Source organism: Cenococcum geophilum (genome assembly GCF_001692895.1).
Source record: "Cenococcum geophilum 1.58 unplaced genomic scaffold K441scaffold_2, whole genome shotgun sequence".
Lineage (NCBI taxonomy): Eukaryota > Fungi > Ascomycota > Dothideomycetes > Gloniales > Gloniaceae > Cenococcum > Cenococcum geophilum.
This window is the reverse complement of record NW_027137560.1, coordinates 212538-234611: the sequence shown is the minus strand read 5'-3', so window position 1 is coordinate 234611 and position 22074 is coordinate 212538. Positions and strand designations below refer to the sequence as shown.

The following is a 22074-nucleotide window of genomic DNA, read 5'->3' as shown; positions in this document are numbered from 1 at the left end:
ACTATCTACTTAGGTTTTACCTAATAGATAATTCTATATTATAAGAGCCTTTAGCTAATTAGAACTATAGCTATATATTACCTATTAATAGGATAATCTAGCAGTTTAATTAACTATATTAACTCTAGTAGAGCTTAAACTATACCCTAGTTAATAAGCTTAAATATTAATTTTACTAGCTATAAGCCAACTATAGAGGCAGAAAAGCTAACTTAGTAAAACATATTAAAAAGAGTCTTATATTTAATTAAATTTAATATAGAAATAGAGCCTCTGGAGCCTTTACTACTAACTATTCTACTTACCTTTTTAAGCCTCTATAGGTATATAGGACGAATTTAGCTATATTTAAATACTATATTAGATAAATTAGGGCTAAATTCTAATTAGGTAATATTAATATTTATATATAGGGGGGTGCTACTAAAAAACCGCAATAAAATATCATAAAGTTTATACTAATTTCCTAATTGGGACAGCTAGCTGACAGCTTGGCAGTCAGCGTACGTTATCCAACCGTCAGCGGACAGCGAGCGATCTAATTGACGCAGTCAGTCAGCTATTTTTCTCGAGCTCGCAGCTAAGCTGACTGTTGGACACACTGAGCTCTACCAAAGCTTTGCACAAAGCTCTACCAAAGCTCTGGACGAAGCTCTACCGAAGCTCTACACGAAGCTCTACCAAAGCTCTGCACGAAGCTCCACCAAAGCTCTGCACGAAGCTCCACCAAAGATCTACACGAAGCTCTGCAAAAGCTCTATAAAAGCTCTACCAAACGCTCTACCAAAGCCTCTGCAAGAGCTCTGCCTACGCGGTAAATAGAGCACGCAGTGCGTAGGGGGCGGGTCCAAGGGGGTCTCCCCCTTGAGCTCAAAGCTCCACTCGAAACTATACTTGAAGCTTAATACGGAGCTCTAAAGCTCTACTAATATGCAGCACTGATATACTAGGAAGGCTCTATAATCGTCTACACAAACGGCTCTATAAACGGCTCTATGAACGTCTGCACGATCGCCCATACGAACGCCTATATAATTAGTCGATTAATCGATCAATTGCCTATATAAACGCCTATACAATTAATCCATTAATTAGCCAAACGCCCGTACGATCGTCTCTGCGAATGGCTCTATAAATGGCTCTATGCATGGCTTTACGCACGGCTCTACAAACGTCCATACAATTAATCAATCAATTAATTGCCCACACGAACGCCCGTACGAACGATCAATCAAACGCCCATACAATTGCCTATACAATCGTCTCTATAAATGTCTCTGCAATTAATCATAAAGTCGGGTCAAAATTTTCGTTGGGGGGTACCAATGATCCGCATGTTTCTATGGTCTGAGCTTGCTGAGGTAAAGCTGTTCCAGTCCATTGCGTTGTCGGTCTCTCATGGACAAAACGACATTAGGTTCCCGGTCATTCTTTCCAAGCGTGTCTTCGCGTCGATGGATTAGGTCTTTAGTGTGTGATAGTTATTATGCTCACACAATTCCGATAATGTGAAGGGGCTATTCGGACTCAAGAATGCCGCGTCGGCTTCGCTTCATTAAGGCATTTCGAGAAACCGAGTAACCTGTAATATAAATGAACCACACTTGTGCTCGATCTCCCGGAGTCTGAGAAGTCCCCCACCTAACAAATTTGCCCGCCCAAATCAAATGATGCCGTTCCCGTACCCATACACTTTCCAACGCCAACGCTAAGGTATCAAACGCAAAATTAAAACAAGTTACCGTAACCCAGACCTAAGCTCATCAAGTCGTTCCCTGCCGATTGTACATAGCCTCGAGCTTCACCATCTCCAACTCGACCTTGAGTCTCTGGTTCTCGATCGCCTTCTCCTCGGCATCCTTGATCCGCTTCGCCAATTCCACCTTCAACTCCTCATTCTCGCGCCGCAGCCGCTCCGCCTCCGCCTCCTGGCCCGCCGCACCAGCGCCCACATGCCGCAGCGCATCATTACACTGGGCCACCAGCAGCGGATCGATTTCTGGAAACCGGTTAGCGGCGTTATTGCTCTGGTCCTGGGCGCTGCCGGCAGCGGAGTGCTCGAGCAAGTGCGAGTTGTCGTTGTTGTTGCTGTTGTTGTTGATGTCGCCGCCGTCGAGGACGCCGTCGCCGACTTCCTCACCGGCCTGCTTGCGCGCGCGCTTGATCTGGGCGCGGATGTTGTAGACATCGCGCTTGAAGATGCGGATCCCCGGGAGGCGCTCCTGCAGCACCTTGACGGTGCGCCCCACGCCGCGGTCGCGGCCCTGGCCCGGCCCACCCTTGCGCGCCATCTCCTGCTCCACAATCTGCCACACCAGCCCGCCGCTCTCATGGCTGTGCGTCTGCGTCTGCGGCTGCGTCGATGCCTCCTGCTGCATCCGCGACTCCCGCACCCCGCCCTCCTGGCCCTCGTCGTCATCGTCATCGTCGTCGTCATCCTCCTCAGCGCCCCCAATCTGCCGCGCTCCCTCCGCCCCTCCGCTGCGCGCCCGCCCCTGCCCCTGCCCCTGCCCCTGCGCCATCGCAGCCGCCATGGCGCGCTTCGCCTCTTCCTCGGCCCTCTCCTCACGCGCCGTGACGCCCCCGACCCCAATCCGCCCCAGATTCACGCCCCACGTGCGCTTCCGCTGCACCGCCCAGCCCTCGACGCCGCGGCCCTCGTGGTTGTGCGCCGGCTCGCCCACCCGCAGCACCCAGCTGCCGTCGTCGCGCCGCTTGCCCTCGACCCACATGCGGCAGCCCGTCTTGCAGCTCTGCCGGTTCTTGCGCACCCGCGTCTCTGGCGTCAGCTTGTGCGTGTTCTTCGCCTGCCCGTAGCACACGCAGGCGAGCTTGATCCGGGAGCGGTTTTTGGCGGTCGTGTTGATCGAGAGGGCGTAGCCATGCTGCGCGGCGTGCGATTGGGCGAAGGCGTGGAGGGCGGTGAAGGAGGGGTGGGTGGACGGCGGGGGGGGCGCCATGTCGAAGTCTGCGGAGAGCGGGTGGGACGGCGGAGAGGCAGCGGCAGTGGGGCTGTCGAGGGCTGGGTCGACGTTTGGGTTGGGTGCGGACCTGGGGGGGGAACCAACGGTGGTGTTGGAGTGGTGGTGATGGTGGTGGTGGTGGTTGTTGTGGGTCTGGTGGTAGGGCTGCTGCTCGCCCGTTATGGAGGGATCGGTGGGGAATGCTGCATAGGGCTGCATCTGCGGCGCCCGATGGCTGCCGCTGGTGATGCTAGTGCTAACCGCGGCATTGCTGATGGTGGTACTGGTCATCGCTGATGGGTAGTTGAGGTTGGTCGAGTCAGTTGGTGCGGACTGGTGAGATAGGGAGTGTGCCGTGTTTCGGATGAGGAGTGAGAGGGAATAGGCCGCCCTTTTAAATGAGGTTGCTTTTGGGTTGGTTGCTCCCGAGGAAATCCCGGACCTGGAGAAACCACTACCGAGCAAGGAACGTGCTGTTCTCCTTGGACGCTACGCAAAAGATGTAGCCCTAATATAAACTCTCTACTGCAACTCTACCCGTTCACAGGGTCCAGAACATATTTGGGGTTTATATAAACACGTTTCAGAATCAATCGGTCAAAGACACTTTTCATGTTGCAAATATCATTATGATACATTCATTATATCCTCCGGGCGGCCATTCCGTTTATTCGTACATTGTGCCTCCCCCCTAACATTACCATTTGGATTCCCATCGTACGGAATTAACAAACTGGAATGTATTGCTCTACAGCTTAACCAGCTTGATAGAGACCAAGAGCCCGGACATGTGGGTTAATCATGGACAAATTGAATGGTGTCAGGAAAAGATCCGTATCAGTAATTGCGATGCACATGGTGTCATTCGCAGCTGGGTCACCTTGATACACCTCGGAAGCTGGCTGGTAGGTGTAGCCACTGTTCTGATCGGTTAGAGTCAGAGAAGTGTACGTTAGGTTGAGCTGCGAAACCCATGCAACAAACTGAGGAGTTCCAGCCTGAGTGGACGTAATATAGCTGTTATTAGGACCAACAGCCATGCCAGGATCGTCCCATGTAAAGTTGACCATCTTTCCGGGGAAAGAGAGAGGCTCGGATCGGTTGCGGGAAATCGCTGGGCCGCAACCATAGCCCGTGACGTTGAGGTTTACGCAACTTTCCTCCGAAGGGATCTTGGAGTCACTGGGGTCGGCGGTGCGGTTGCCAACAACTTCATATGGCTTTGTATCATTGGCTGACCAACGATTTGGATTTGGTTGGTTGACAATGTGCAAAGCTGGAAAGTTCTGCCATGCAAGACGAGTGCAGTTCTCAGGGCAGGAACTAATGTAAGGAGCGAGATATGTCCAGGCCCAAGACTGAGGAATACCTGTCTCAAACCACACCGGCATGGGGAAGAGGCCGAGCATTTGACGGAAGGAAATCTGCTGGCGAGCTTCCGTGGCAATTGACTGGGAAAGAAGCTGACCAACTTCACGAGAGTCGAGGTGGTTGATGAAACCCCAAACGCCAGACTCGCCCCACCGAGTCAATTTCTGGTTGAAATCGATAAACTCCCGAACCGTGGTGTACGGGTAGTTGTATGTGCATTGAACAGGAGCCGATTCACCAAGCATGTTGGTTAAGAGAGTAGCGTGCCCGGATTCTTGAACAGCCATAAATTGAATATATGAGCGGTCCTCGGCAGTGAGACCAGCTGCGATGAAGTCCTCTTCGGAAAAGGTTGCTAGGCCATTGTTGAATAGATCCAACTCAATCCATTCTTGATACAATCCAAGAGCAATTGACTCGTAATCGAAATCACTCTCGACCATGTAGCGAGGTTGTGTACCATTTGTACCCAAGCCGCCTTTGATAATGTTAGAGCACTCGAAAAACTTCGGCCAACTTCATATATCTCTTACCTGCTGGGGCGTATGGAGCAGGCTCAGGGTTTAACAGCTTCCCGTTGGGGTTGTAATATGTCGCGGTTGGGTTTGGAGGAAGAGCAGGGATAGTAGCAGCAATAGTAGACGGAGCTTGAACAGCTCCTGTTGTTGTCGGGGTTCCAGAATAAGGACCGTGGCTCGTTGGCCTAGAAAGTGTAAGTACAATAAGAGGAGAACAGTTGACAAATGGTGTTCTTACCCAGTCACATCACTGCTTACACGTGGATATGCTGACGTATCACTCGTCGGAATAGCCGGCACCTGGGAGTTGTCGCCAAAAGAAGTGGCGAGAGGGCCTATCGATGAAGGAGTCTCTGAGGCATAAGGTGCATCAGCATTGGTGTAGCCACTGACTTGGGGTGCCGGTGCGGCAGCAGCCAGGGCAGCTAGGCAGGCTGAGGTAAGAATGGTCTTGCTGAACATCTTGAGAGTGCTCCCGAGGCTCAAGAAAGTGGCGCGTGAGGTACTCCGACTTGGGGCGGACCAGCCCTTATACATGTCCCAGAGAGACAACATGACTGAAGATGTAGCTAAGAGCAATTGACTGTAATTGACTGCGAATGTCATAGGTGCATGACATTGGCTAACGGAAAGCTCCAGAAACTGCATGGACAGACGCAGGAGTGACTTCATGAGACAAGAATAGAAGAGAAGGATACGCGGCCCCATACAGGAGCCAGGGACCAGCTTAAAGGAGAGCAGCATACCGGGATGGAAGCGTGCGGGAGGCCGTGCTTGTGCTTCCGAAATCGCCATCACTATGATGTAGAAAGAGCACGACGGTGCGAGTTCGACCTATTGTGCCCAACCAAGCACCAAACACATGGAAAATCATCAGATTTCCTACTCTGCATATACTGGTATGTCGGTCTTACTAATCATTGGCTCATTCAAACTACTTAATCATTGACTTGTTTCTCAATTTCTGTCCGACTGGTTGGGTGCGCGTTTGGCAGTCCTAGCATTTCCACAGATCAGAGAATCACGACACCTAGCTGGAGTCACCTAGTGGTTCTCTTATTTTGAACCCAGTCATTTACCGCTGAGAAACATTCCAGATGAACACGCTAAGGCGAAAACCTTATCTGACAGCAACAACTGTTAGAGGCTATGCCTAACTAACAGATTCGTCCTACTTTACAGAATGCATTTCCTATCTTGCTCTTCTAAGTGGACCCCAGTCTTTGCGAGGATTAAGTTGATATCTCACAAGCTTTTTGGCATCCCTTTCTTTTCCCAGTGTCTCGTCGAACACGGCTTTGTACTTCCGGCCTCTAGTTGTTGGTGTTGTGCCATCACCTTGATCGGCGCCATTAGCTGCATCTGTAGCCCCCGCGGTTCCGCCCTTCCCACCAGTCTCAGAACCGTTTCCCCCAGCCACTTCAACCCCGCCTTCGACTGCAGCATAATCAGAATCATTCTCTTCTTCGTTGAAGAGTGCCTTCTGCACGATAGTCCATCCCGCAGTGCCTTCAGAAATGGCGCCTTCTTTGATGGGTGCCTTCTGTCGGGCCCATTCGCACATAATGTACCAGATGTCTGCCCAAGGAGCGTCGGTCTTAATCGTCCCAGGTTTGCAGTGGCTTCGTGACGCCCTAAAACCTGCACTGCGTAATGCCCCTCTCATCATGGAATCAGACGGCGCCTGACAATGGATTACCTTCGAGAGTGCGCTCGGAATCAAAAAGAATGGGTGATGATCAATTTCCGCGGGGTCGGTTTGAGGTATGAACGCCTCTGACGCCTGAGCTATAGCTTTATCTTTCCTATTGGCATCGCTTCTTTTCGGTTTGTCGTTAATGAGAGTTTCTTCGTATGCCGTCTGAAGCATGCCTTCGATTCGGTCCTTCGTTGGATACGTCTCTCTATCGATATCAGGCAGGTGGTTCAAAATCTTTTCAATGAACGCTGGATTGTGAAGAGGCCCGCCGTACATTGGTCCAGATAGCTGCGCGTCGTGTTAGCACGGTAATCGTCCCGACTGCGGAGACAAAATTACATACATGAGTCTTCCTTCCGCAATGCTCGCAGAGCGGAGCGGCGGTTGGCGCCTGTGCCATTGAGTGTTTATAAAACATGGTTCCGTCTTTGCCTTCTCTCGCCTGGTTGCGTGCAATGAATTGTGTCTGCCAAGCTCCGCATCCAGCATCGCAGTTGTATACTAGCATCGTCCTACCAGCTAGGAATTTGACTTCTGCAGGCGACTTGCGCACGCGAATAAAAACGCGCGCATAGAAATCAATGGAAAGAGACAGTAGAGGTTCGATCGCGACACCATATCGCGCAGCGGAAGAAGCTACGGCATGCAGTATTAACCGCAAGCCTCCCTCATGTGAATGCGGCCCTTTGATAGGCAGACCTCCGTACTGAGAGTAGGTTTTCTCGGGATATCCTGCCGATGCAAACACGCCGGCATCAGTACAGGTTACGCAGAGCAAACCACCATCATTGAGTGCCTGTACAGCAGCATCAAGGAATGGAGCAGCAGTGCCGTAGGGGTCAAGATCAATAACGTCGTAACCTTTTATGCCCACAAAGCTGTACATGTGTGCAATTGCATTGCCGGTATTTGCAGTGATCTTCTCTTCCAGACGATTGTGCTTGACATTGAGAGCAATCGACTGCGTTGCCTTGCGTGACATATCATTGGCGATTACAGAAGTTGCAAATGGAATCTCTTGAGCATAACGCAGGGCTCGTAGTCCTGTTGCGGAAAGTGCGTCTAAAATCTTGAACTCTGGTTTCTGTGCTGAAGATGATGGCTTGCTATTAGTTAATGTACCCTGTGCTTCGCCAGCTTTCTCTACTGTTCCCCCTGAATTAGGTTTATTTTCACGAGATACAATTTGCTCGGTAATAGAAATGCTCTCATTTGTGGGCTTTTGCAATTCAGGCGACGGATCTGTCCTAGGTAGCGCTACTCCGCCTTCTAGAGCCTCCGGTGCTACTGTTGAGGCTATCTGCGAATCAACAGAGGTCTTGGAATCCGATGTGGCAAGGCCATTATTGGTTTCACCATCTTCCCCCCTCCTTCTCTTCCTAGTATTGACACTCTCCGCATCGACACCATTGCCTTGCTGTTGAACATCACTCTCTTGTAATCCGCGCTTCGTATTCCTCTTCTGCTGCTGCTTCTCTCTGTGGCTAGCATTATTCTTCTGTCTTTCCGCTTTCAGCTTCTTCGCTGCAAGCATATCCTCCCCAAACGCTTTTATAGACAGCACGCTGAGGTCGCGGTTGAATTGTTGGATTGGATTATAAAATACAGACTGTTTCTCTGCACCCTCCTTCGGCTCCTTGGGATCAGTCGAGGTGGGCATTCCATGAGGAACAAGTATGTATGCTAACCCTTCCTTGATCGTAGTATATGGTGTTCCGTTGTGAGTCACGTCCTGTCCGGCGCGTGGCAGGTCTTTTATGGTCTTAACTGTCTGCTCTGCAGCCTGCAGAGGCTCTTTGGGGACATCTGATGCCATTGTAGGGCGTTTTTTCGAGAAACAACGGACGGAACTACCGATAGTCCATGATCTATCCACAGCAGTGGGCCGGGCTAGCTGCGCACACAAGGGCCGAAGGAGGGGAAGCAATGCTGCCAGTGTTGTGGCTCGTTCAAGCAAATCTTCCGAAGCTGTAAAGAGTCGACTATGAATGAAAAAGGCGACGATTCATAGAGCGTACTCGATGGTCTTGGAGTTGAGGTCTGCATCGTGAAATTATTTTTAGCGTATTCTTGGCAAGGGAAGCTTAAATGCTTTAGCGTCAGGGCTTCACATGGCTTAAGATGGCCCCCCTATTTACCCATTGAATGGCCATGGCCACTCCCCTTCACAGAGAAATCTCTGGGTGGTAAAACAACCTCGGACAATTGCGGATTCAATAACCTGCAGACTATCAAGTTCGCTGAGGTATCAATGTATTGACTAAACCGGCTATTTTTGTACTGACCTCGTATCCTGGCTCTTCCTCGGCCTGGGCTAGGTAAGCAGCTGCCTAGCATCTAGTTCCCAAACGTCTTCGGTCTGATATTCGTGCCGCACCACTCCGTTGAATCCTTCACCCCTTATCACGCTCTCTTGCAAACAAAAGGCGCGTCGCTACCGCCACTACCAACTACCTTCGCTTTCTCTCATCCCGTGTTCTCTCTTGTAAACAATCTGTAACCATGGGCAGACCTACCCGCCCCACCGAGGCCTATCGTGATGACCCTGATGCTGTCTCTCTGCCGGAATTCGACTACGATGATGCCCCGGAAATCTCTGGAATGCCACCAGCATATACAGATGATGCCACAGCTGCGCCTAGACGTCTACCAAGACACATGCCGCCAACAGCTTCTCCTAGAAATACTGACACCACTCAGCTGGTCCTGGGGAAGCCCGTCAATGTGGTCAAGGGAGTCCAGATTCTGGTGGGTGATTCGCGATATGATACAGACCCCGTATATCTCGAAGAAGGCATCCGCGAGTTCGCCGACGTTGCGCCAACTCCCATGATTCTGATCATGGGATCCCACACCGAGACCGTTAGGAGGGGGGACAAGAAGGAGAAAAATCACATCACCGATTTCAAGATCCTCCTGAATCTAGAACAGTATCTGCGGAACAACTATGACACGGACGACACAACGTGGATGGACTTGCGAACCGTTGAGAACAGCGAGAAGGCGTACAGAGGAGGCTTCATGAAGAGCCGCGCGCCTGGCTTCAAGCAGGATCTCGAAGTCGGCATTCCAAAGCCCGAACTGAAGGAATGGTGCCACCGATACTGCGCGGCTCCCTCCAAGTTGCGAATGTAAGCAAAACATCCCTCAAAAACAAACCCAATCCCCGTCTCCTATCCCCAGCATCCAGTCTAACTTTTCCTTTTTCTGCAATCCAGCTTCCGTCTCGACCGCACCGTGACCGGGCTCGACCAAACACTGCTCAAAAACCGCATCGAGGGCCTAATCCGCAGCACCAACTACCGCGGCCACATCAGCATCACGTTCCCTGTCGAGAACCGCGCCGTGGACATCTACACCTCGACGCGCATCAACGAATGGCGGCTCAAGACGTGGGTCCGGTGGCTCTTCTGCCTGACCTTCCTCTGGCTCTTCGCGTGGCCGTACCTCTTCTTCGCCACCAAGCGCTACGCAGTCGTGCGCGCCGAGTGGCCCTTCTCGCGCGCCGACGCGGCGGGGAGGAAGGCGTACACCACCCTCAGCGAGGAGCAGTGGTTTGAGCGCTGGCGCGTCGGCATCCGCAGGCTCGTGCTGGATCGCTACCAGGGCGATGCGAGCGACGAGCACTTGGCGGGTGTGATTGCGCGCCCGGAGGACCCGCCGATGCCCGGCCAGATCAGGACGGGGAATCAGGGCGTGGATGCGGCGGTGGGGCTCCTGCAGACGGGGTTGAGAGTCGCGAGTGATGTCCACCGGGGGGGCGTCTTTGGAGGCAGTACGCAGGCGGGTTGGGGTGGTGATTTCTGAAGAGGGGAGAGGCGGGCGGATGCGTGGCGTCGTGACGGATGCCTTGGCTGGCTTTTTCTGACTCTCTTGGGCTGGAATGTCTTCTCCTAGGTTGAGAAATGGCGGGGAGGTGTCTCGTTGGCTTCAACGTTCAGAATGCTTTCCTTCTGGAATCGGGTTTCGAATTTGGTGCGGGGGTCTCTGGTAGTCGAAGAACCGACGGACCAGCTTGGGATCATGGCTTGTATTCATGGCTTTCAGCTGTTTCCCTAAGCTTCATAATTCCAATATATCCAATCAGGCGAAGAAGTGGCAATTTGCGGTGAAAAAGTGTCTTTTCGTATGCCATTGAAAGAGCTTGGTTACCACGCTTAGCTGGTTTAAAGTATCACCGTCTGCTTTAGACTTAGTTCAATTAAAAAAATGAAAAGTCTGCTCTTAATCGGACGTGGAAAATGCTATAGCTCATGTGGCACCGCTTACAATCCCTTCCAAAGCTTGCTCTAACGGGTTACCAATCCGCAGAATAATGCCCTAGTCCCGCTGAGGCTGACATGCGTTCGGCAGTGGCGATGCAACATCTGTCTGGCGTCGTGTGGGGCAATGTAAATATAGCAGTTTTAGTCTGCGATTCTAATCGTAAGGCTAGCACGCACTACGGAGCAGCTGCCATTTGATACGACCCACCGTCATCAATGGAAATCTTGAGGCTGAGATCGGAACTTTGTGCGTATGTGCGTTGCCGATTGGAACCCAGCCAGCAACAGGCCCGTTCGTGGCCGACTTCGCCTTTCGTCTTCCCCTCTTTTCGCAGCATTGGGCCTTGTTGGTATGCTCGGCTTCCGATTAATGTTACTACCATGTGTTGATCGGTCGTACCAGCTATGCTAATGATGCCATATGTTTCACAGGATTGGCTTTTACAAACCAGAAACGGCTACTCTAGTCTTTGGCTTCCAAGATCCTTTGGTTTGCCATGCTACTCTCACATCGCCGCAACGCTCAATGCGGTAGAACATCTCTGTCGATCCTACCTCACCATGGATTGCCGTATGTTCTGTAATCACTAAGGCTGGTCACACTGAGGCTACCCTTTCGTATTCACGGCCATATCGACACAGTTTACTGGGACAGGCTCCACGTCTCCCTCGTGTGGATGGTTGTATCGGCGTTTGCAGAGAACGGTACCTTAGGTCTATTTCAGGCGTACCCCACGACTAGGCCACCCATCTCGACGTATATAAACCGCATCTCTGCCCACCTTATGCTCCAGTATCCAGCATCCAGCATCAATCCACAGCCCCAACGCCAATCCCAACGCCATCAACCTTCCATTCGTTTACCCATCCCACCCACCAAAATCCTAACAAAACCTCACTCGCTACCAAAATGAAGTACTTCGCTACCGCCGCCACGGCCCTCCTCTCCCTCGCTGCCCCCTCCACCGCCAACCCCGTCGAAAAGCGGACTCCCGGTGGAGTGAGCCATGCCTCCAACCAAACGAAAAGCCCCTGAACTGACCCAACACCAGGTAACCATCTGCACCGGCGCCAACTACTCCGGCAACTGCATCTACCAGGTCGTCTCCTTCAACCAGTGCAACATCCTACAAGCGCCCTACTTCAAGAGCGTCGGCACCTTCGCCCCGGATGCGGGCGCGCTGTGCCGGATCACCTAGTGAGTCTGCTCCCTTTTCTCCTCCTCGTCCCCTGCCCTTCTCCTCCGTTCTTTGTGCTGGGTCGAGAGATGCTGACGGGTAGTAGTACTGCGGACTCTTGCACGCCTCATGGAGACGCGTTTGTGCAGTACCCTGGCGTTACGGATTTGTATAGCTACACGGATGTGAATGGGAATACGATTGATGCGGGTAATTCTATGACGTCGTTCTTGTGCCAGGAGTGCACTGCTTGTACTTAGGTTTGAAGAGAGTGAGATTGGGGGATTAGGGCGTTGCGGTTGAGGTCGGGGAAACTTCAGATATTTTAAATTCACAAACTAATTTGGCAGAGGCCAGAATTTTTGTGCGGGTTCGGTGTAGAGTTCCTTAAGGTTGTAAGGGCTGTGGATGAGACTCATATTGAGAGGATCTACGTATCACGGGGTTATCACCTCCCAGTGGTGTCCTGGGGTTATCGATAAGTAAAGTGGTCCGTGCGAATATCAAAATATCGTCGAATTCAGCTTGTTTAATTGGTTAATTCTTATCGATAACGGCAGGACGCACATAAGGCTCTTCTGGCCCCTTTTCGTACCTAGCCCGGATATCTTCACCTGCCACTAGCGCCGCGGCTGCTGGTGAACAGCTGGGGTGGTGCCCGTAAGCTTGGTGCAATTCCAGCTTAATGACGCTCACTAAGACGGCAACGAAAAGCACTCTGCGTTTCTTGAGCTTTGTCCGCCTCCACGTCACACCTCTAGCCTCGAGAGAGGCCCCTGTGAATCTGCCTCGCCATGGCCTTCTTGGCATGTTCACTAAATTCTAAGCAAAGCTGAATAATGATCAAAGCGTTGTACAAGGGGATACCACGAACGGGGCAGACGCCCCCCTGTCAGTGCCCGTGCGCAATAGGGGGTTATCTGCACTTGATGCAACTCCATACGATTTCTATGTACAACTCACCACTTCGTATGACCTCCATTTGTAAGAATCACAGCCTCGCAGCATCGTGCATCTGATCTATATACTTTTTAAAGTCATCTAGCTGCAACCTCTCCCATTCCTCCTTAATATATCGTCTTACTTCCTTATCAGTCTTTGGAAATCGCTTGCCCACTCGATACTTTAGTAAACGCCAGACGTTATTAATATAATTAAGATCAGGCGAATTGGCTAGCCATTTCATTCGTATAAGCCCGTTGCGATTGTGTAGAGCTTTCGTAATCTTAGCCGTATAGGGGGAAGCTCCATCCTCCATTAAAATGGCAGTGCCTCTGCCCGTATACTGCTCCACTACGTCCTTATATTCGTATATAGTAGGGCACATGTGCTGCGTATATACGTGGCTTGATATATTACCCTATTCCTTTTCCAATACCACCAATCTACCTTTTCTATATAAGGATATCGTCCCCTGTATTATCCAGGAGCTGTAGCTACGGAACTTAGGGAAGCAGCAGCTATCTAAGCACTTCTCCTCTGGCCGTCGAGTTACGTATACCTTTCCAAAGCCTCCCGTTAAGGAGGAGGCCTTATCCGTCTAAAGAACTCGTGCCTATATCCACGGAGGCTAGTTACGGTGGAGCAACTCCTATATAAGACGTGCCTGCTTATGCGCCTCCGTAAGAAGAGGCTTCTCTATTGCGACGCGGCGGTGATACTGCTCCTTCTTAAATGTAGTAATTAGTATACGTCTATAGGCCTTAATCCCTGCCATTTAGGTAATCTCTTTAAAAGGAAGGCGACAGTGGAAGGTATTAATCGTTACCCGTGCGATAAGACGTCGTCGAATGGGCGTATTAAGGATAGGACGTCGACCGGGGTGCTTTCTTGGTGTCTCAGAGCACGATTGAACGGCTTTATAGACGGTTGAATATGGAAGCTTCAAGGGCGATGCGATTGTGCAGTAACGCCAACGCCCAAACCGATATAACGAGAAGATCTGAAGACGTTCTCTATAGGTAAGACGCGTCCCTAGAGGCCTATATAGATTGGGCGATGTATACAACGAGTTACGGGTGGGGGCGGGTGGTGGCCTCGATTTTAACGAACGAGAGACGGCATATCAGCATTAGTTTTGTTACTCCTAATTCTATCATCGCAGGGGTCATTTACAGGGGATATATACTGCACTTTTGGTTTCTCGAAGACTGCAGCCTTACAAATATAGGTGGCGAATTTGGGTGACAAATCCTCTATATTACGCACGGGTGCTGACAGGGGGAGCGTACCCCCTTGTAGGTTTCCAAGTGAACCTCCCAGCACACTCTTGGACAAATAAAAGACGCTATAAGTGCATATCCTTCCAACCGTAGCATCCTACTACTAGGTGATCCGTGCGCACGCACTATTGTGACTGGACGTCTTGACTTAATCGTATTGGTTCTATTGGCGAGACCCTTATCGATAACCGTAGGACGAATCGGAAGTTGCACCTTTCGTGGGATGAACTTGCTGCAAGTGAGACGTTTCCCTGATGCAGGTATACTAAAGCGGAGAGTTGTGGCAACTGCGCTGGAGGTGTGGGGAGGGCGCTGTGGCGACTTCGTAGACTGGATCGTTGGTTGTTGCGCTGGCCGTTCGGGGGCCTTGATGCTTTTTGGGGTGGCGATCGTGAGACGGAANGTAACATGTTATGCGACGGAATAAGCGAGTCCCCGTACTTGCAGGGGCGCTCCGAGCCATAACCTAATCGGACTTTCCTCACTAGCCAATCAACAAGCTGGCAGTATGATTTTAGCAGGCCAGAAAAACTGTTCGTCCTGCCAGTCCTACAACAGAGTACAGCCCTGAACTTTCAGCACAAAACATACATGGAATGGTTCTCTGCTCCCGAAGTTATTATATTCTTCGCTACTATTTTACTCCTGATAAATATTCAATTCTTCGTTATTATTTCAGTAAACAACATCAAACGGCTTCTTTCCTAACTTGTTCGAAACCCCACCGTCATACTGCGAGGCTAGTTTCCCCATGCTCTGATATTAAGCATTGGAGAATTAAATATATCTACAGTATATGCACGAAATCCAGCACAGCCCCTAATTTCAGCTCCGTTTGTTGTCACACGCTGGAGACACGAGGACCATAAAGGAGTCGTGTCCAATTATTCACAAAAGCGCCTCGATTGTGCGTATCCATCGGAAGCGAACTCAAGGAAAAGCTAACGCGGCAGAGAGTAAAAAGTAGAGCCAACGCGATCGTTATCCACCGGCGATCCTATTTTATAGGCCTGATTCCCTAGCTAGAAAGATTAATTATGTTACTGAACAGTAAGTTTTACCTTAGCCAAGCAGCCGAATACGCTAATAAAACTTGTTATCCTCAGATACTGCTCCCTTCAATCCCCAAGCAGCTCTTCCCGCCCCTCCTCCCTCGTGGTCGAAGGAAGCTATAATAGCGTTAGTGGCGCTATTATTGATGGTACTCGTTCCTTGCTTTGTATACGCGTATAGGGCCGGCATATTACGGGAAGCGTGGAGGATCGTTGTAGGCCCCTTCCGCAGTGGTATGTTTATTTTATATTTGATGTTCTTGTGTTAGGGCCTAGTTAACACATTCTTGGGATATACGTTTACCTAAAAGATGGGGTAATGAGGGCCATATGCACCACCCTAGCTTTAAGCTGAAACTCAAATAAGTCCCTGACTATTAGTAGATGACGTTCAAGCAACGGATATCCGCCTCGGTCTTGTCCCATCCATAACACCTGAAGAATTGTCACAGGCCGAGCGAAACAGTTGGTTAGAACTGTCTGTGATCGGGGGGCGCAATTCCCACGGAACGGTGGAAGATGAATGGAATTATACAGAAAATATAGTATAATGTGTTTCCTATTATATAAGCGAACCCAGAAATGAATGCAGTTGATAATAAGTAAGCAAGCCAGTAAGTAGATCCTGGCAGTGAAATCTCCTCCAGGGACGACCTTAACCACCAGTCGCTATCTGGATGTCCTGTGCTCTGAATGGGCCTGGCCCGTAGCATGTCACTGACACACTACCTAAAGAAAAGGGCTGGAAACTGGCTCGCACACTTCTCCTCAGGCTGCACGCCAGGAATTAAATCCTTTAGGCACCGACCACTAAACCACGCTCCCGGGAAAATGCTGGTGGATTTGCTAGTACTGTGCTCAGATACCCTCCGTATTGTTCTCGGAATTCTCCCCGGGCATGGCGGAGACCGGGTTCTCACTAATACCGTCGGGTATGCTCGCAATATAAAAGATTTTGGGCCACTCGAGCTCATTTCCTCAGCCATTCGAAAGGATCAGGCTTGATCTTGTTAAAGCAGTAAAGAATTTGCATATTGTTGGACATCTCGGTTGCACCAATCTTCAAAAACGGAGGAATCAAAATTGCCGCAAATAGGTTCCTATCATGCTTGACACGCTTGCGTTAGAGACCCCGAGGGGACAAGAGCCTAGGCTTCGACCAAGAGACAACGCTCGGCCCCGAACAGGAAGCAAAGCCAGAAAACGGATTGAGTGCCGGGTCAAAAGCACAGTCGGATGTTTCACCTACATTCCTTCCGGCGGGCACTGAGGGTAATAGCGGTCGTTTAAGTGTTATTGGAGCATGGAATATCGACCCATAGATAGCAAGAGGACTATCGCGACGAAGTTAATCGGATAAGAAGTTTTAGGCCCGAACGATATCATTAGTCCGATGAGAAGGGTAAGTTAAGTTGGGTGGAGATGTTGCCGTTTGTTCGGAGTGAAAACATGCGACTGGGTCGGGCTGGAGAGGATGATTCTAGATTGCGACAAGCTGATATAAGGAAACAATACTCTAAGTCGCAATATAATAAAGCCTCTGTTGTAGGCGAATAATGTGTTTGGGGGCATAGTGTGATGACTATGTGGTAAGGACCATCGAGATAAGAAGGGCCGAAGGTGCGAAGCGCTGATGCGCAAAATCGCTGGGACTGTTAAGACGGCAGGCTCGATCTTTTGCGCGAAAAATTTGCGTTCATTTCGAGGGAAATTGGCTGGTAGGGTGCGACTTTTAAAATCGAAGATGAAATCCTCGTTGATGACCGCGTTGAATAGTCTTGAAAGGTGGAGAGAAATACTCTGTCGATTTCGAGAGAAGATGGTGGACAAGATGTTTTTACACAGCCCCTCCAGGTCTAGGAAATTCTCCAACAGCAAATCTCTGATCACGATCATACTTCAGATTTTAGAGATATTAGCAATTCACTTAAGTCGGTTTTTTTTAAATAAAAATGTTAAATGTTTTAAAAGAAATCATTCTAGCTTGGACAGGTTCGAAAAGGTGCATGGAAATAGTAATAGCGTATAACGGCTCGTGTACATAAGTGAAGGAGTATGCAGAAAATTTTACAAAGTTGTATAACACTCTTCAACTGACAAGAAATAAGAATATCTAGGACATCGTAACCAGAAATAAATGGATGAGATTTTGGCACAGTGCATTGCACGACCAACTTCCCTCTGGCAAAAGTTTATTTCGCTACTGTATGGTGTGTGAGGACTCCATAAGGTGGAGTAGTCACAAAGGATGAGAATATATACGACAAGCGAAGTCATCACGTGATCTCAGGAAGCTCCTGTGGATGTCCACGTACCCCGCCTACCAACAAGATGTTATCTTACAGCCTCCTGGCGCATCCGGTGGTTAGCGTGTTTTATTAACTTTCCCTTAAATAGCAAAAATAGCAAAACTTCCCCTACACAAAGGCCGTGCAGATGTGGCTGCGCTAACCACCGGAATTGAAGAGACGCCGTAGAAAGCGACTTAGACGGCAACTTAAACAGTAAATTCCCTAGTACCTAAATAGTATAGCTTTATTATAAACCTTACTAGCTTTATAAAATCCCTGCTAGCGTTACATAACCCCTGTCTCGGTGCAAGATCTCGATATGGCGATGACTAAGAAATTAATCAGGCAAACACGTCGGTCACACGGAACTTTGGAATCGTTGGAATCGTGTCCTTTTGAGTGATAAAATAGGTCGAGAACATTCTCGACTTAGTCTCTACAGCCAACACATTTAAGTGGAGTTATCATATATAATGTGCAAGTAATGAATTAGAAGAAGGTTTTATGTCCATGGTAGACTTTACAACTATTTTAACTACACTATGCTTTGGTCGTCGTATCCTGTATAGGTCGTCCCCTTGGTTTCCGAGCATAGAGGCCAACTACAGCGCTGAAGAGATCTTTAACAGGGGGCAAGGCAAAAGATGGCCCAACATCAAAGATCTGTGCTAGCTGCTCTGGCCTCACGACTGGCTTGTCGTTCTCCGTGTCTTCAACAGACTCATCCACTTGCTCCACTACTATCATTTGTCCCAGCTTCACGTCTACCTCTTCCCCTTCTTCCTCATCCCCATCCTCGTCCTCTTCATCAACTTCAATATTTTCTGGTTCCTCGTCCCTAAAGACGGCCAGAGACTGGTCAGCTGTAGCAACCGGCCCGATCAGTGGGATCGACAATCCAGCCTTAGGACTAACGATCCGAACCTCAGCTGCTGCATCCAGGGCGACATAGCCTTTCGAGTTCTGGGCTGGCAGCAGGGCCATGACGAGGTTTGGAATGGTGGCTGACCAGAGCGGCTCAGGGTGCGACGGATCAAACACCATAAGCTTAGACATTGTCTTTTTCAAACGCATCTCGCTACCAGACCCATCCGCCTCGATGAATGGGAAGGCTACTGCGAAGGTGCGTTCGCTACTGTTCGTCGCTAGGTGAATCATCGAGGCTTTTTGGAAAGACTTGATGTTGCTCAGAACGAAGGGGAGGCTGTAGATGAGCTCGTCATCGACCAGGTCCCATACGGTGACAGAGTCAGAGATGACAACCAGATATCGTTCAACGAAGCCTAATGCAGCAATCTCTGTAGTGTAGAGTCCTGACATTGAGCGCCGAACATTACCTATCTCTGTGTCGATGATGTGAACGAGTTCAGGATCCGCTCTCGATGTCCATGACTGGCCGGCAGCCAGAATCGAGCCGTCTGCTGAGTATGCCAAGCATGCATTGCTGAGCAGGGATGAGACCTGGGGGTCGAAGTCCGCGTCGAGAGTCTCTACCATGCTTCCCAGCTCAACCGAGTGGCGGTTCGACCAAGTAACCAGGCCTTCTGCATCACTGCCTCGCACAACAGAGCCGTCCCGCAGTCTAGTCTTCGGCTTCCACACGCGTACGAAACCATCTTCACCGATAGTGGAGAATCCTGCCTCGCAAGGGTCCGAAATCATGTCGAAGACTCGGCAGGGCGCAATTCCGTCTGGATATTTGTGAGGGGCGTCGATTCTCGTTTCCAACGTCCAGAGCTCTCTCTGCTTATCCCAAAGCCAAAACTTGAGGTATATCTCTCGACGTAGCGACTGTTCTTCTTCTGCCACTAACAAGTCTTCCGCAAGGTGATCTACATCGGTCTTAGATGGCTGCCATTCTTCAACAGTTGCAAGCCATATTCCGTCGTGGCTAAGTCGCAAGAATCTGATGTCTGGCTCTCGTATTTTTGCACCCCCGGGGCCCTTGTTGAAATCTGTAGCATTGTTGCGGGTGAGTGCCTGACGAGATATGTGATGGGAAGCGGATAAGTCAAAGGTTTGGAGGTATGGTGCAGGTACGCGGGTCTCGTTTGATTCAGTTCGAGGCTGAGAGGAAGGTACCGACAGTATAATTTGACTTGGGTTAACAGGGTCCATAGCCATTGGGATTTTACGAAATTTGTCGAGTGGATTGACAGGTTTTCCGACCACAGAAGTAACGACCTTAATTTGCGGCAATGGTTGATTATCGGATACAGCTCTCCGGGATTGAATCCCGGCAATATTCGTTTTCGGTTTGAGTTCGGTGGTTGAAAGCACCATTATTGAATTATCTGCAAGACGGATGGCATAAGAAGCGCCTGACGGAGACACTGTGAGACTGTCTATCGCAGACGTAAGATGAGGCAGTGTTTGCTGTTTCCCAGTTCCAAGTTGCCACATCAAGAGAACGGTTTCCTTTCCACCCGAGATTATGTAGTTGCCTATAGCAAGTTAGTCTGAAGTTGTCGTAAGTTGTATACAGCTGTTCCATACCATCCAATGACCATTTCACTGATCCTACTGCCTCCCTATGCCAATGGAGACGCATCGGCGTTAAGTCCCCTGACTGTTCTGACGTCTTTCGGGGCTTCTCGGCCTTCATAAGCTTCCCCAAAATATCTTCAAAGACAAAAATCTCGCCTTCAACGCACCCGATAGCCAGGTCAAGTGATTCCGCTACCACTTGAGACGGGCTTTTGTGCGTTTTCGCAGTCGCGGCATGCCCTCTTGATCGGATGCATGCGTTGAAACAGGTAATGGGCTGGCGAACTTTGAATTCCCGCCAAGTGTAATTGAGGTCTTCTAAAGAGGGAGATACAGATTTCGTCGCCTTGCCAATCATGATAGATGTATTCAAAACTACCACAACAAGTGTTCCTTTCGAGAGGACCTGGAAGGATTGGATCGGTTCTTTGGATTTCAAAATCTGTTTGACCTTGGTTTGTGAGGCTTCGGCACCGCTTTGAAGGCTATGAGCCATGATCATATAGCGATCTTCGGTTTCTTGAGTGTAAATGACATCGTGAGGGGATCCTTCCGGTACGACCGCGGTAATCCCGCGTATTGGTGAGCCGAGATCCCATCGCGAAATCTTTCTGTCCTTATCCCAATCCCAAAGAATTATCAGGCCAGCTGATGTTGCGACATAAACCCTGTTTGGGTCTGATCTTGATAAAGTGTATGATGATATGGTACCGGATCCGATAGGGAGCGTTCGTGCGAGTAAGGACGTTGCAGTTGAGTAAATATGCATTGCTCTACTATTCGCTAGGATCAAGTATCTGCATTATTTGCGTAAGCAAGTGTTTTTCAACAAAGGCTGTGTAGCCAACCTTTCGTCCTGTGAGAAAACCGGATCTTGGGGTAAAAACCATCCGCCAATTGGTTCTGATAGAGACCAAGTAGCTAGCTCAGCCCTTCTTTTCGCCTTTTCACGTTGCTTGTTCCGCTTTGCTGTCTTTGATATTCTGGGAATTCCGTTCATAACTGCAATACCTTTTTCGAGTTTGTGTATATCATTGTCTGGACGAGATTGTGGGGCCAGAGTCTCCTCCGAAATTGGAATGTCTGCCTGCTCTTCTCCAGCCTCTCCCTCCTCTTCAACTTTCTTACTCCGCTTTCTTTGGTGCTCATGAGCTTGTCCTTTGGAAGCACGTTTCCGCTTTCGGGGAGAGGAATCTTGCTCAGTTGACATAGCGACGGTAGATATGTTATTCGACTTCGCCGTCAGGTAAATTGACCGTAAAACTTGCTCTGAAGCTTTCCTGAGGCTTGCACATTATTTTCAAGATCATGTTCGTGAAAGTCCAAAATATTTTTCAATACCACTAGCTAACCGGAGAAACAAACGGGCCGTGTCGCTGCCAAGATTGAGATTTCACGACAAAGCGTCTTCAATAATCGCGAACCCTCCTCCCCAGAACTCAAGTTCTCGCACGCAATTACTTCGCGCTCTCGACAGGATGATTATCCCCATTCGGTGTTTCTCCTGTGGCAAAGTGAGCAAATCTCGAGCTCCACATGCTTGCCCCCCGCCAAATCTATTTTGCCTTGTGCTAACAAATTTGGTTTAGGTGATTGGAGATCTATGGGAACGTTACCTGAAGCTGATCGATGATGGCATAAGCGACGGGTAATGGGATCTTTCAGATATTCTCGGGTGCCATCTAATATAAGTGCTAGTGACGCGATGGACCAGCTAGAACTGCGAAGATACTGCTGCCGGCGCATGGTCATGACACACGTTGACCTGATTGAGAAACTCCTAAAGTACGACTCTTATGTTACCATGGTTTTTGTGGTCGGGGGCTTACAGAACGCAGATACAATTCAGCGGAGAGAGAGACTGTTAGAGAAATCCGGAGACGACAGGTGTGACAAATATCATCGACTTGGTGTTTTAGGAATGGCGGCATCATACTACTTGATATTCGGTGAAACATGAGGAATGGCGTTTGAGAGGCTCAGGTCTGGTTTCTATACAATGAAACTCTGTTTAAGGCTACGGACCTG

The 22074-nt window shown here is 49.7% G+C and overlaps 9 protein-coding genes across 9 annotated transcripts; 4 read left to right on the top strand and 5 right to left on the bottom strand.

Annotated features, from left to right (window-relative positions):
• Positions 1-1295: 1295 nt before the first annotated feature.
• K441DRAFT_650873 (uncharacterized protein) lies at positions 1296-3232 on the bottom strand. Its single transcript, XM_067647104.1, has one exon. It carries the CDS (start codon positions 3180-3182, stop codon positions 1764-1766), a length of 1419 nt encoding a protein of 472 aa, XP_067509635.1. The 5' UTR covers positions 3183-3232; the 3' UTR covers positions 1296-1763.
• Positions 3233-3611: 379 nt separating this feature from the next.
• Positions 3612-5314, bottom strand: K441DRAFT_600500 (uncharacterized protein; the record flags this gene model as incomplete). Its single annotated transcript, XM_067645198.1, has 3 exons — positions 3612-4812; positions 4868-5037; positions 5091-5314. The coding sequence occupies 3 exons, from the start codon at positions 5312-5314 to the stop codon at positions 3719-3721; spliced, it is 1488 nt and encodes a 495-aa protein (XP_067509634.1). The 3' UTR covers positions 3612-3718.
• Positions 5315-5741: 427 nt separating this feature from the next.
• On the bottom strand, positions 5742-8586 carry K441DRAFT_692057 (TRM-domain-containing protein). The gene is made up of 2 exons (XM_067652529.1): positions 6895-8586; positions 5742-6839 (listed from the first exon to the last, which is right to left on the bottom strand). The coding sequence occupies exons 1-2, from the start codon at positions 8365-8367 to the stop codon at positions 6045-6047; spliced, it is 2268 nt and encodes a 755-aa protein (XP_067509633.1). The 5' UTR covers positions 8368-8586; the 3' UTR covers positions 5742-6044.
• Positions 8587-8693: 107 nt separating this feature from the next.
• Positions 8694-10774, top strand: K441DRAFT_650871 (uncharacterized protein). Its single transcript, XM_067647103.1, has 2 exons — positions 8694-9682; positions 9770-10774. Exons 1-2 carry the CDS (start codon positions 9054-9056, stop codon positions 10356-10358), a joined length of 1218 nt encoding a protein of 405 aa, XP_067509632.1. The 5' UTR covers positions 8694-9053; the 3' UTR covers positions 10359-10774.
• Positions 10775-11416: 642 nt separating this feature from the next.
• On the top strand, positions 11417-12319 carry K441DRAFT_650868 (uncharacterized protein). Its single transcript, XM_067647102.1, has 3 exons — positions 11417-11816; positions 11869-12014; positions 12101-12319. The coding sequence occupies exons 1-3, from the start codon at positions 11727-11729 to the stop codon at positions 12252-12254; spliced, it is 390 nt and encodes a 129-aa protein (XP_067509631.1). The 5' UTR covers positions 11417-11726; the 3' UTR covers positions 12255-12319.
• Positions 12320-12878: 559 nt separating this feature from the next.
• On the bottom strand, positions 12879-13258 carry K441DRAFT_718623 (uncharacterized protein). The gene has a single exon (XM_067654009.1). The coding sequence runs from the start codon at positions 13250-13252 to the stop codon at positions 12986-12988; it is 267 nt and encodes an 88-aa protein (XP_067509630.1). The 5' UTR covers positions 13253-13258; the 3' UTR covers positions 12879-12985.
• K441DRAFT_93950 (uncharacterized protein) lies at positions 13192-13682 on the top strand. Its single transcript, XM_067654552.1, has one exon. It carries the CDS (start codon positions 13257-13259, stop codon positions 13428-13430), a length of 174 nt encoding a protein of 57 aa, XP_067509629.1. The 5' UTR covers positions 13192-13256; the 3' UTR covers positions 13431-13682.
• Positions 13683-18099: 4417 nt separating this feature from the next.
• K441DRAFT_533924 (WD40 repeat-like protein) lies at positions 18100-21046 on the bottom strand (the record flags this gene model as incomplete). The annotated part of the gene is made up of 3 exons (XM_067642309.1): positions 18100-20003; positions 20056-20843; positions 20895-21046. The coding sequence occupies 3 exons, from the start codon at positions 21044-21046 to the stop codon at positions 18100-18102; spliced, it is 2844 nt and encodes a 947-aa protein (XP_067509628.1).
• A 478-nt stretch (positions 21047-21524) lies between these two features.
• K441DRAFT_683606 (putative DNA-directed RNA polymerases I, II, and III subunit RPABC5) lies at positions 21525-21939 on the top strand (the record flags this gene model as incomplete). The annotated part of the gene is made up of 4 exons (XM_067651707.1): positions 21525-21560; positions 21636-21694; positions 21745-21831; positions 21885-21939. The coding sequence occupies 4 exons, from the start codon at positions 21525-21527 to the stop codon at positions 21937-21939; spliced, it is 237 nt and encodes a 78-aa protein (XP_067509627.1).
• Between the last annotated feature and the right edge of the window lie 135 nt (positions 21940-22074).

Bases quoted from the DNA above. Each gene is read 5' to 3' on its own strand.
- K441DRAFT_650868 (XM_067647102.1), top strand. From the start codon at position 11,727: ATGAAGTACTTCGCTACCGCCGCCACGGCCCTCCTCTCCCTCGCTGCC. The intron at 11,817-11,868 runs GTGAGCCATGCC...ACCCAACACCAG, and splicing joins AAAAGCGGACTCCCGGTGGA to GTAACCATCTGCACCGGCGC. The intron at 12,015-12,100 runs GTGAGTCTGCTC...GACGGGTAGTAG, and splicing joins GCGCTGTGCCGGATCACCTA to TACTGCGGACTCTTGCACGC.
- K441DRAFT_650873 (XM_067647104.1), bottom strand. From the start codon at position 3,182: ATGCAGCCCTATGCAGCATTCCCCACCGATCCCTCCATAACGGGCGAG.
- K441DRAFT_692057 (XM_067652529.1), bottom strand. From the start codon at position 8,367: ATGGCATCAGATGTCCCCAAAGAGCCTCTGCAGGCTGCAGAGCAGACA. The intron at 6,840-6,894 runs GTATGTAATTTT...CACGACGCGCAG, and splicing joins ATTGCGGAAGGAAGACTCAT to CTATCTGGACCAATGTACGG.
- K441DRAFT_93950 (XM_067654552.1), top strand. From the start codon at position 13,257: ATGGCAGTGCCTCTGCCCGTATACTGCTCCACTACGTCCTTATATTCG.
- K441DRAFT_650871 (XM_067647103.1), top strand. From the start codon at position 9,054: ATGGGCAGACCTACCCGCCCCACCGAGGCCTATCGTGATGACCCTGAT. The intron at 9,683-9,769 runs GTAAGCAAAACA...TCTGCAATCCAG, and splicing joins GCTCCCTCCAAGTTGCGAAT to CTTCCGTCTCGACCGCACCG.
- K441DRAFT_718623 (XM_067654009.1), bottom strand. From the start codon at position 13,252: ATGGAGGATGGAGCTTCCCCCTATACGGCTAAGATTACGAAAGCTCTA.